The following is an 11,730-nucleotide window of genomic DNA, read 5'->3' as shown; positions in this document are numbered from 1 at the left end:
CATGACTTATAGTCATGACAGTCCCCTTGGCTCAAAAGAGATGCAAAGAGCCTTGAGCACATAGTTTTGGGCATCAAGTCTTCTTCAAGATTCAAAAGCGAATAAATAATGACCACACACGGACCACTCTTTCACCACTTTACTTCTCCAAGGAGCCCGCTTCCCCTCAACAAGATGGCGGCCCCTCCACCAACATGGCGGCTCGACTTTCTATTGGCGCCCGAACACCCCGCCGCCACGCTGGGAACTACGCTACCCAGAATGCCCCAAGCTTGGAGAAGCCGTCTCCAACCCTCGCGTTCTTTGCGTCGTTGCGTAACAGGGCAGCGGGGGCAGGGTGTGGTCTCGCGAGAGTTCCTCGCGCTTCGGGGCTGCGCTGGGTGGGCGGCTGTGTTGGGGGCGAGGCGTGGGGCCGCCTTGCGCACGGAGCGAAACCGGCTGCGCCTCGCCGTCGCTTTGGGCTCCATGGCGGCCGCGGAGGCCGCACCCGCAGAGGCAGCGCTGGATTCTAGCGGGCTTTCCCCGAAAGAAGAAGGGGAGCTGGAAGACGGTGAGATCAGCGACGATGACAACAACGGCTCCGGGCCGTGCGGCGGCGGCTCCGAGCCCGGCGGTGTCGTGGCGGGCAATAGGCCGTACTCGAGGCGCAGGCCGCCTCCCGGCCTCCGCGGCGGCATCTCCCTCTCGTCCTCTCGGCGCTTCCCTCGGTCCCGGCACCAGCCCCCGCCCGAGATGGGCCATTTACACGGCCACGGCGGTTACCGGCCCAAGGACTCGTTCCGCTCACACCCGCCTCCTCTGCCCGCTCCTCGGATGCCGTCTGGCCCGCACTCGGACACGGGCCCCCGGCTCTCCTTCTGGGAGCGCAGCCACAACGCCCTGGACCGATTCCGTTTCCGAGGCCGGCCCTACAGGGGCGGATGGCGCTGGGGTAGGAGCCGGGGCGGTGGCGAACGGGGCGGCAACCCGCCGGGAAGGCCGCCCGGAGGGGGAAACTGCGCTGGATTCAGCGGCGGCCAGGGCTGGAGGGAGCCCTCGCCTCGGAAATGTATCCTTTTATAGCAGGGGGACGGTGGACAGCGCTGGCGGGTGGTGCTACGTGGCCCAGGGCGCTGGGTGGGTCGCGGCTCATTAGGCTCTGCCTCTCATAGTGGGAGGCTGGGACGGCGCTGCAGCCTGCCCTGCCCGACCAGGGATAGAGAAAAACATAGCCTGAAACAAAGCCCTGTTCTGTTGGATTTTAGGTGCTGCTGAAGTGAGCCTCGAGAAGCGGCGTTAGTGCGACACTATGTGATTGAAGTGTCCTAGTTGTAACAAACGCTAAGCTGGTTAATTTTCCTTATTGGGCAATGAAGGATCTGTTCTTCTTTCATTTTCACTTATCACAGAATTGTAGGGGTTGGAAGGGACCTCTAGAGATCATCGAGTCCAACCCCCCTGCCAAAGCAGGCTCCCTTATAGCTCTAACAAGGTTATGTGTAGCCAAAGCCAACATCAGTTTAGATATCACTTGGGCCTCTGTGCACGGAATGTGCATTACATGGGAGTCTGGGTAACGTGGAATGCCCTGTTTCTATGTAAAGCCACACCCAGTGTTTCTTGCAGATGTTCTCTACCAGTTGCTCCTGGATAAGTTTTGTGAGGTCATTTTAATCAGTTTTCTCCCATAAAGAGCAGAAATAGCAAAAGCAGTGGAAAAAGCTCTTCACATTTTCTAGAACTATTCACTGTAGGAAAAAACAATTTTGATAGCAGCTGTAACTTTGGGGCAGCCTGGCACTGTGACTTAATACAGCTGCATAATTACCTGAGAACACAGATATTAAATACAAACAAACCACCCAACAAAACTTGGGCAAAAGAATTAGTGGTTAAAAGTTGCTTTCAAGAATCTTATGCTGCTTTTTTGTCCACTGTGGCCAAAGGCTGCAACTTGTTTTTTGGTTGAGCTGCTCATCTCCAAGAATAGGGTTTATTTTCCCTACTTGTGCTAGGACATAAGGCTTCGAAAGCTGCTCATTGGGTCCCTGTGCTACTTTAGAGTCAAGATTATGTATCTGTGTCAGCCGTTCTTTTTTGGTATGCAGAGGGAATATGTAAATTACTGGTAAAGAGCTGTTCCTAATCTCATCTCGTGATGTTAAGAGCGTTCCTTAAGTCTTGGTAACTCTTCCTTCAAGGATTGTTTCTTATCTTGGAGGCAGGGAATGAAGATGTGATCTGCCCAAGGTTGCACAGCGTGCCAGTGCTGAAAATAGATGATATTTGCAGTGTTACTCAAAGTACCAGAAAATAGTTACTTTCTGTGTAATGTGTAATTTGCAGGGCAGGTGTGTGTTAGTCATTCTCAGCTGACCTTACAGTGCTTGATGCAGATACAGTCTTCTTGGACACTTTAAGAGACCATTCAGAAACTGATAATTCAGTTTTCAAACAAAATGAGAAAATGAAGGAAGCATTTTATCACTAATATGTAAGATGCAGTCTCTCTTTAAGTATTTTAGATGATTTTCTAATGCCCCTTAAGTCACATTTGGTTCTAGTGGGTTAGTTAAGGAAGATCCATGATTTTCTGTCTAAAATATAAATGCTGTATTTTTCATGTCTTTGCTGTCTATATGAATTGGTTTTACAGTATCCCTGCATATAGAAGTACTTCCGTATTGCTGACGTGAGTGGAGGAAGTTTCCAATTAGCAAGTGATTTCAGAAGAAACCTTCACATGGACTGTACAGGGAGGTTCAGTGCATGGGGTGATATTTGGAATTTCACAGGGCAAGTGAGAAACGTGAAGGTCTGCTAACAAGCAGTGGCTTTTTTTCTTTGCCCACATAACCATTACTTTGTGTGCACTCTGTAGGAGCAGAAATGTAAATGGATAGGAGTAAATCACGTTCAGTTAAATAATTATTTTTTATTTTTCTTTGGATATCAGCTTTTAATAGGTCTATCTTTCTAATTCCTAGCTACTTTAGTGTGGAGCTGTTGAATGAGCCTTCTGGAGAAATTCTTACATAGAGAATTGTGGAGTTCTGGGTCTGAAACACGGGGCCATAGTGTGACTTAGTTTACTGTTGAAGTCTGACCTCACAATTTTTTATCTCATCAGTTGGTCTCTTTATGGTTGTAGTTTGTAGGTTCTTCAGTGTTGATAGAACTGTTGTTCTAATGCACTTCTGTCTGCCTCTAATATCACTCACCTACTTTTGCACTCTATCTACAGCTGTATGCAGAAAAGAGCCCAGCAAACCTACGTCCATGAAACACTGTTGTGGTTTAAGTTTGCAGGTGGCTAAGTACCAGTGGAATGTGACCCAATGGGATGACATAGAGAACTGAGAGAGGTAAAAAGGCCAGAACTTGAGGGTTGAGATCAAGAAGGTTTAATAAACTCAGAGGGAAGTGGAAGAGGAAATAAAAATAAATACAAAAGAAAGTGGTGCAAAACATGATTGCTTGCCACCGACTGATGGCTGGCTAGCCCTGGAGCAGCAGTAACTCCCCCCTAACCCAGGCTGTTTACCCCCAGTTTTATTGCTGAGCACAATGGCAGGTAGCACAGAGCATCCCTTTGGCCATGTAGGTCAGTCCTGTCCTCTCCCACCTTCTCATTGTCAGGACAGACTGAGAAACTGGAATGTCCTTGTCTCTGTGTAAGCACATCAGTGTGTTATCACTGCTTATTTCATCCTAAATCCAAAATAAACACTATACCAATGATTATGAAGAAAATTAACTATCACAGCTGAAATCCAAAACTACAGCAAACGCCACATTTCTTATAAATACCTCATTGGAAGCTCTAACAACTTCATTAATCCAAGCTTAAAAAAACTCCTCTGAACTTTGTCTTCTGTTACCCAACCCCACATGTCTCCAGAAACTGTCAGTATTGAAATTATCAAATCATTTTAAGATTTATTTTGATAAGTTGTGTTTAATAGGTTAATTAGCTTCAGATTTTCCTGTGACTTACGGAATTACAAATGTTGTGTTAGAAGTAGAAACCCTGTGAGTTTGACACAACTCTTACTTAATTTGTGGCTATTTTTCACAAAGCTCTTTCATTTTGGATGTATTTCCAATGTGTTTGTAGAACTCCTCCAATTTTTGATTGCCTTGTGGATTTATGCGCTGACACTTAGGAGAGCATTGTTAGAGCAGGAAACATTTTGTTGTACAGATTTGTTTATGTAGGATAAACAGCAAGAGTTTAGACTTAAAACATAGTGAAATATTCCAAGTTGTTGATGTATTCTGTCAACTGGAAACATAGCTGGTTTCTTCTCAGGATTTCTTAGATAAATGTGACCTGTTTTAGCTTTTAGTTTTACTCAAAATATTGACACCATGTTGGTGAAAATGCATCTCCCATAACTTTCTTTGAGTCAGAGCTAATATTATAAATTGAATGAGTCAAACTTGACCAGTATCCTATATAATTTTTTTTCCTGGGGGTAATTATTTTACTAGATCGTTTAGCTTTCAACTTTAAGAGAAAGTTTTCCATGGTAGGAGGAACTGTAATTAAACTCAGTGGTACTTATGGGTGTTTGTCCAACGTGGGACGTTGAAGGGCAGCTGTGTGCAGAATAGTTTTTCATCATAAGACTCTCATTAAGAATGTTTCCGCTGCCTGCCACTAACAACATGACTACCTGTGCCCAGTGGATACAAGTTTTCTTGACAACTTTTTCTGACTAATTAAACTTCCAAATCCTCTCTTGTTGTTGGGTGTTTTGATTGCAGGTCTTCAGCCAACATTTTTTCTTTCCCCACAGCTGTTGGTTATGTGATACTTTACCTCCTTTGTTGAGCTACAGTTTCTGCAGTCTGAAATTGTGCTGTAGGGTAGATGTTATTTTATGGAAGGATAAAATCATTGAGAAGGAATTAAACCCGTATTTTTCAGGTGATCAGCTGGGGAGCCAGAACTAGAGTTAGGACCTCTAGAAGTTCAGCTTACTCTTTGTAATATGGAACCTTCTCAGCTTTACAGCATTTATTCCAAGACAGAGAAGGCTTCTCAGGAATTTTAGGATATTCTTTTAAGTTGATGATATAAGTGTTTATTGTAGCGGTCCATATTTGACAGTGACACGTCTTTTATGTGCTGCTGTTGTTATTTTTCAAGCTATCTTTAAGAGGGAACTAAATGAGAATTTATGTTCTGTTTGTCATTGGTCACAACTTTGCTATGTGAATGTTATATGTGCTCATCTTACTTTTCTTAACCTGTAATTCAGCCAAAACTTTTGGAAGGTCTCCATCTAGAAAACAGAACTACTCTTCTAAAAGTGAGAACTCTGTGGAAGAAAGTTTTGAGGATCTGCTCCTGAAGTATAAGCAGATACAGTTGGAGCTTGAGTACATTAACAAAGATGAAAGATTGGCTCTGAGCAACAGGGAAGAAAATGAACAGCAAGATGATAGTAAATCAGCAGACGCTGAGGACCAAATAACTGTAGAAAGCGACAGTATTAAAACGGATGCTATAAAAGAAGTTTCTCCTGAGGAGAAAAATCCGGTTATGGCCTTTCAGGCATTTGAACTGAAACCTCTCAGACAAAAACTGCCCACTCCGGCTGAGAGGAGCAAGTTAAAAAAAGTCAAAGAAGGAACAAAGCAGTCGTCACAGAAATCTGAAGTCACAGAATCCACTCAAGGTAAATACCTACAAAGTTGTTGTAGCTTGTTCGTTTTGTATTTCTTTTTGCACGCCTTGGTTTATCATATTTATTGTTTGAAAGTATTGTACTAAATAACATTGTAATTGAGACGTTTTAGTATTTTAGTTTTAAGTGATACGGTAAGTACAGTAAGACTTGCTGTATTGCCTTCCCCTTCTATGTAATTAATCAAAACTGCTTGAAAGCATGGTTGTGGTATGCTTTTTTTTGTTTATTTTTTTTGACAGATAAAGACCTCCGTTAAAGGTCCTTGAAGTTACTTTTAAGTTGAGCAAACTGAGGTAGTTAGCTTAAATTTCCTAACTTGAGCCTCCATGTAGATCTGCTGCATGATGCTTACTGTGTTGGAGGATGTGCTAATGGATATCGCTTGTCATCTCGTGGTAGCTAATTTGTCAGTGTGCCTAAACTACCAGTTTGAGTGGGAAGAGACAAATTGCTAAATGAATGGGCTAAGGATAGGAGTGAGTAATTAGTGGGAACATGAAGAAAGGTAGGACTAGAACTGAAAGTCAGAGTGATTGATTCCTGTGCAACTTAGTATGAGAATTTGGATGGGAGAGGCTATTTAAAATGAAAAACTAGCGCAGAGCTAGAGAAGACTGATAATTACTAGATAAGCCATGTTGTTCCAGGTGTTTTTCCCCTTGTGTTTTCCTCATTAATTAAACAAAAATTCTGATATTCTTTAAGAAAGCACTTAATTTTTAATGGGAGATGAGGGGGATCATTTGCTTGATATAGTAACTTCTTTGATTTTTTTAGAATGCACATGGGCATTAAATTATTATTTTTCTCTTACTAAAAAAATTGCATGCGTGTCCATACATACACTGTGCACTGTTTTAGGTATAGGTTCACAGTATATTTTAAGCAACCTCTTAGTGACTTTGCATAAAATACTGAGAAGAATGAAAGCTGTGCTGAGTGCGGTCATTCCACTGATCTAACGTTCTTGGTGAGGAGTCTCTGTGAAGAAAGGCTGATACAGGAGTGGATTGCAAAGCGTCTCTTTGTTCATAGTTGTATATATTTTCTGTTATAATTATACATTACAATGTTAAATATACTATTTGTGTGTGTGTGTGTGTGTATATATATATATACAAATAGTGTGTATATAATGCTACTATAATATACTATAATAATACTACTGATCATGTTAATTCAGATCAGTTAGATTTATTAAATGATATAGCACTGTGTATGCTAGATGTAAATATTTAAAACATATAATAAACAGGTTCATGGCTTTTGGGCAGTCTAACAAATCGATTTGTCAGTATACTTATGTTTATGGGGAAAGCATTACTATTTGCTCTTCACTTTCATAGATTGATTCTATATTTGGTGTGAAATGAACCAAGTACATTCTTACTGCAGCGTTGAGACTTTATTTCATTCTGCAAACAACTGACCCATTACTCAAAATATCTGCCAGTGGAATCTGCAGTGCTCAGAGCAGTAACTGATACAAGATGCTGGATATAACAGATAGCGAGAAGTCTTACTCTCATCTTGTTTCTTGATATGTTCTGCTCTGCTTCCTGGGGAAGTATGTATCAGCCTGAGGATTATTTGAAGAGTCAAAACATGCCTTGGGTTTATGCTATCTTGATGATGCAAATTTCATCAGATGCACCATTAGTGCATATATACTTAAAATTGCAATTCTGTTTTATGCAGTCTACCAATGATATTTATAAAATACTTGTACAGATTAATTTCTGTATGTAATTCTAATATATTTCTGTTGTTCCATGAGAAACATCTTGCTCAAAACCATTTTCTTGTGTAAGGTACAGAAGACAAGGAACAAACATCAACGCGGAAGCCTAGCAGTTCAGATGTAACATCTGAAAAGGTAAGAAAGTAGTCCCCTGTAAATAAGGTATCACTGATTTATGGTATTTCTTACTATTTTTTTCAAAACTGTAGTCCAGAAACATTTCAGTGATAGAAGTAATTCCTTTTGCGGGAGCAGCACTTTACCATTAGATGAGTATTTGTCTTTTTGTAAGAAATGTAAAGGCAGACTTAAAATAGACTCTCAAAAAAGATTCACTTATTAAATGACTTAAGTGACGCTTCTTGATTTTGTGTCATCCTTTTTTTTTTCTCAAGAAACTGCTTGAGGAGGAAGAGGAGATGTCTGAATTGCAGCTTAGGCTTCTTGCACTTCAGTCTGCCAGTAAAAAATGGCAACAGAAGGAACAACAGGTGATGAAGGAAAGCAAGGAAAAATTAACAAAAACGAAAACTGTAACACAGAAGGTCAAAGCCAGTGCAAAAGCGCATTCAACAAAGAAGACAAGTTCTACAGGTAATAAGTTAATGTTACTGAAATGAGAGACTATAACAGGTGTTCTGAAAAAAGACATAGTATGTTGTTGTGTGAACCAGTGAGTAATGAGCCATTAATCCTTCTGGTGTGGTCTTCATCTACTCAAAGCTCCTGAAGATTCTAGGGTTTGGGAAACTATTTAAAGTTGAGTTAATCACTTATCTTTTTTTACTTGAAGGCAAACAAACTTTGCGGAAACAACAGACAAAGACATCAAAGAAGTTACAGCAACAAAAGGAGCAAGATAGGCGTCAGAAAGAGGAAGACCAGAGGAAACAAGAAGAGGAAGAGGAGAGAAGAAAAAGAGAAGAAGAAATCAGAAAAATCAGGGACCTCTCAAATCAGGAAGAGCAGTACAATCGGTTTATGAAGCTAGTTGGAGGAAAAAGGAGATCAAGAAGCAGGGTAATGAATTTGTAGTGTCATATGTGGTGGTATGTTTGGGATTCATGATTGATTCCTGTCTTTATGTTCCTTCTGATTTCACTCTCACTAACCCTTCCTTATCCCCTTAAAATCCAAGTACTCTTTCTATGGAAACTACAACAGATGCAAGAGCACAATGGCACTGTTTGATAGAGCAAATTCTCAGTTACTAAACACTTTCTTAGCATAGTCACCACCTTAAGTGATGAACAAGAGCCTCTGCCTCATTCATCAAAATCTGCACCAGTGGAGGTGTTCCACTGTTGCTGCTGCTGAAATGTACCACCTACTGTCTCATTATGCTCAGACACACTGTTTGGTCTCCAATAAGCGTTCAGCAAGTGGTGAAGGATGTCAGTGTTTGCCATTATTCTGCATGGGGGAATTTAATGATGCACCGTTGCTTCATACATACTTTGATGTCAGGCATCAATCTGTCTGACTGCTTCTCTGCTGCCATCTGTTGTATGGCAACAACATGGAGCAGGATATTGGTGGGAAGGTTCAACCTCTACTGCTGTACCACCAGTATGTCTGCTTAAAGTCACTACCTGCAATAGATGTGATTGGAAGTTAGTATTCAATTTTTTCCAGTAAGCTGAGTAAGTTGTATTTATAAAGTAATTAGAAGACTATTATAAGGGCCTGTCTCTAAGATTTTTTTATAAACATGTTTGCTCTAAAATAATAGCATGAGAACAGCTAAATAAAATACAGTTCTTGTTGCTTTCAGTCTTCAGATACGGACTTGAGATGGTCTTTGGATAAACCGTCTACAGATAGTGCAGGAGGCATATATCAGTATGATAATTACGATGAAGTTGCTATGGATACAGATAGTGAAACTAACTCTCCAGGTAAGACTTACAGTTATTTATAACATGATTGATTAAAAGGTAGGAAATGAGCAGTTATTTTGGATTATGATGTACAATACCAGCTTACATAAAAAAAAAATAGGCACTAACATGCTAAGATTGACTCTTACTTCATTTCTATCTCTGCTGTAGTGATCATTTGAAGGTGTGCAAGGTTATGCTGTTCTCATGGCAGTACTGTGATTTTTTTATATTTATGTTTATATATATATATATTTAACATTCCAAAGCAGTGTCTATAGAAAGCTGAGGTCCATAAGTAAACAGCAGCTTTGCAGAAAAGGGCCTGGTCTCACTATGGGTGTTAAATGAAACATGAGTCAGCAGTGTAGCATTGGGTGACAAAGGCAAGCTGCAGCCTGGGTTTTTGAGCTCTGAGGCTATAGTAGCTGAACTGAGTGGTCAGAGATTGAGGGAAGTGCTTATTCCCCTCTCTAGAGAATTTAGGAGACTGATTTGTCTTTATCTTGCATATAGTTGGAAACTAATGGCATATTGGAATGAGTCTAGCAGAGGACCTCAACATTTTTTGGGAACTGAAACATTTATGAAGAGAGACCAAAAGAGCGGAGATTGTGTTGAGAAGACTGAGGCAGCTCTTTATTGCTGTCTTCCACTACCTTGTGGGCAGTTATAAGGAAGATAGAGCCCACTTGTCTGTGGACTGGGCAGCAGAAGGATAAAAGAAAATGCTTAAATTGTAACAAAAGAAATTTTAGATATAGGAGCAAATGTTTTCACAAAGAGAACAATTGAATGCTGAAACGGGTTGCCTTGAAATGTGAGAACTCAGTCCTTTAAATATACTTGAGTGGTTGCATCACTTAGCAAACTTTAGCACTGTGTTGAACCACTGTGTTAGGGCAAATGACTTCAATAATCTATTAGAACCTGAAATATTTAATGACTCTGAGGTGCTTTTAAGTTAGTCAGGCTTTCTTATTCCATGTGAAAATGCTGAAAAAGGTGTAGTGTTGCAAGAGCTCAATTTATCAAAATGCTATATTAGTAATTTTTATTCATCTGCTTTTCATCTTCTTTATTTTCTCTTTATTTTCCCATTGTTGTTAATCTGTGTTATATGTTAATTTGCTAAAGCAGTGCTCTGCTACATGACTCATTGCTTGATGAAGCATCTCAAATTCTAATGATGCACTTCAGAATTCAGTGTGAACTCTACTTCTGTTCTGCATCCGTCCTTATTTGTACTGAGGTTTTAGTGTGCAGCAGCCAGGAGTTGCTCTACTGAGATATGTAGTTTAAGAATGCAGATTCTGACTTAGTAAAGAAAATATGATTTGGGATGATTTCTCTCTTACTACCTCAGCAGTACTGTTTGGGAGTTCTTGCATTTCATATGTCACTTTTTTGTGTGTCTATGAATTAAATGCACTGTCTGCATTTCATGCTGACGTACAAAGCACTGATTATTTAAAAGGAAATAATGTGCTGCTGCTGCATTAAATCTGTTTCAGTAAAAGTATGAGTTTAGTATTTCTTAAGCTCAACTGGTTTTTATTATTACAGCTTCCTCTCCAGCACAACCTCCTTACTTTGAATGTCCAGTAGGATATTATCCACCTCCAACAATACCACCCATTTCCCTGCCACTGCCACCTCCAATTCCAGTAAGTAACCTTAAAAGGAATGCGTTTCTGAAAATATTTGCATTTTATTTCTAATGCTGGAATTTTATCAAACGTGCATTTAATCATGAATTATTTGATGGCTTTTTGATTCGTTTTGAAATGATAGTTCCTGTTCAGTTGTAGTTTTCTGTATTGAATAAAATTTTCCTCTTGACTGTTTAGTGGTGCTACGTGGTTTCTTAGCAAATAAGTTTGTTACCTAGGGGGAAAAAAGCTGTGTAGTTTGTGACAGTCCTTTCACACTTTGTGCCTTTTGGCTGTTCTTATCAGTCTTTGTACCACAGAGTACCATGAGAATAAAAGTTGTTCCCCACCTCTTTTCTTCATTGAACATTTTTTATTCTTCTTGGGAAAGCAAGAGGAAAGGAGGCACTTATTTTTCCTTGTCCTGATGCCCTCTAAGTTGTTTTGAGTGAAGAAGTGTGGAATTTTGTTGGCAAGATAGACTTGTACAACCCTTTTGGGACTGCTTTTTAACACTGCTTTAATACAATCCATTGGCCTAACCTGTCGGATCAGCTGTATTTCTGTGGATAGACTATCTCTGGTTCTGAATTTTCATTTATAGTTGTATGTCATCACTGCTTTCATCTTCCGAATGTAACTGTTGTTTCCATATTTTATGGGGTTATTACAGGTGTTTAGCTACATTCTTTGACATTAGTCTAAATTCACTGCAGTTTAATGTTAAACCATGAAATAGTTTATATGGAATAACCTCTGCTGAATAACTGTAAAGAAAT

At 40.3% G+C, this 11,730-nt stretch overlaps 1 protein-coding gene across 7 annotated transcripts in view; it reads left to right on the top strand.

Annotated features, from left to right (window-relative positions):
- The first annotated feature begins 367 nt into the window (after positions 1 to 367).
- Positions 368 to 11,730, top strand: part of ZFC3H1 (zinc finger C3H1-type containing) — a 43,439-nt gene continuing 32,076 nt past the window's right edge. For 6 of the 7 annotated variants that reach the window (XR_014942359.1, XR_014942355.1, XR_014942354.1 and 3 more), the window contains exons 1-7: positions 368 to 1,048; positions 5,247 to 5,666; positions 7,490 to 7,554; positions 7,815 to 8,013; positions 8,213 to 8,439; positions 9,194 to 9,317; positions 10,866 to 10,966. Coding sequence is in view for 4 of the 7 variants with exons in the window: in XM_085536851.1 (XP_085392977.1) it covers positions 466 to 1,048; positions 5,247 to 5,666; positions 7,490 to 7,554; positions 7,815 to 8,013; positions 8,213 to 8,439; positions 9,194 to 9,317; positions 10,866 to 10,966 (1,719 nt within the window). In the remaining 3 variants the exon portion in view is untranslated. The remainder of the gene's footprint in view (positions 1,049 to 5,246; positions 5,667 to 7,489; positions 7,555 to 7,814; positions 8,014 to 8,212; positions 8,440 to 9,193; positions 9,318 to 10,865; positions 10,967 to 11,730) is intronic. The other variant, XM_015855866.3, reaches the window with a different exon arrangement.

The sequence above is a fragment of the Coturnix japonica genome, chromosome 1, assembly GCF_054131305.1.
Source record: "Coturnix japonica strain WE chromosome 1, WE-NBRP24, whole genome shotgun sequence".
In the NCBI taxonomy this organism is placed as follows: domain Eukaryota; kingdom Metazoa; phylum Chordata; class Aves; order Galliformes; family Phasianidae; genus Coturnix; species Coturnix japonica.
This window is presented reverse-complemented; position numbering and strand designations above follow the sequence as displayed.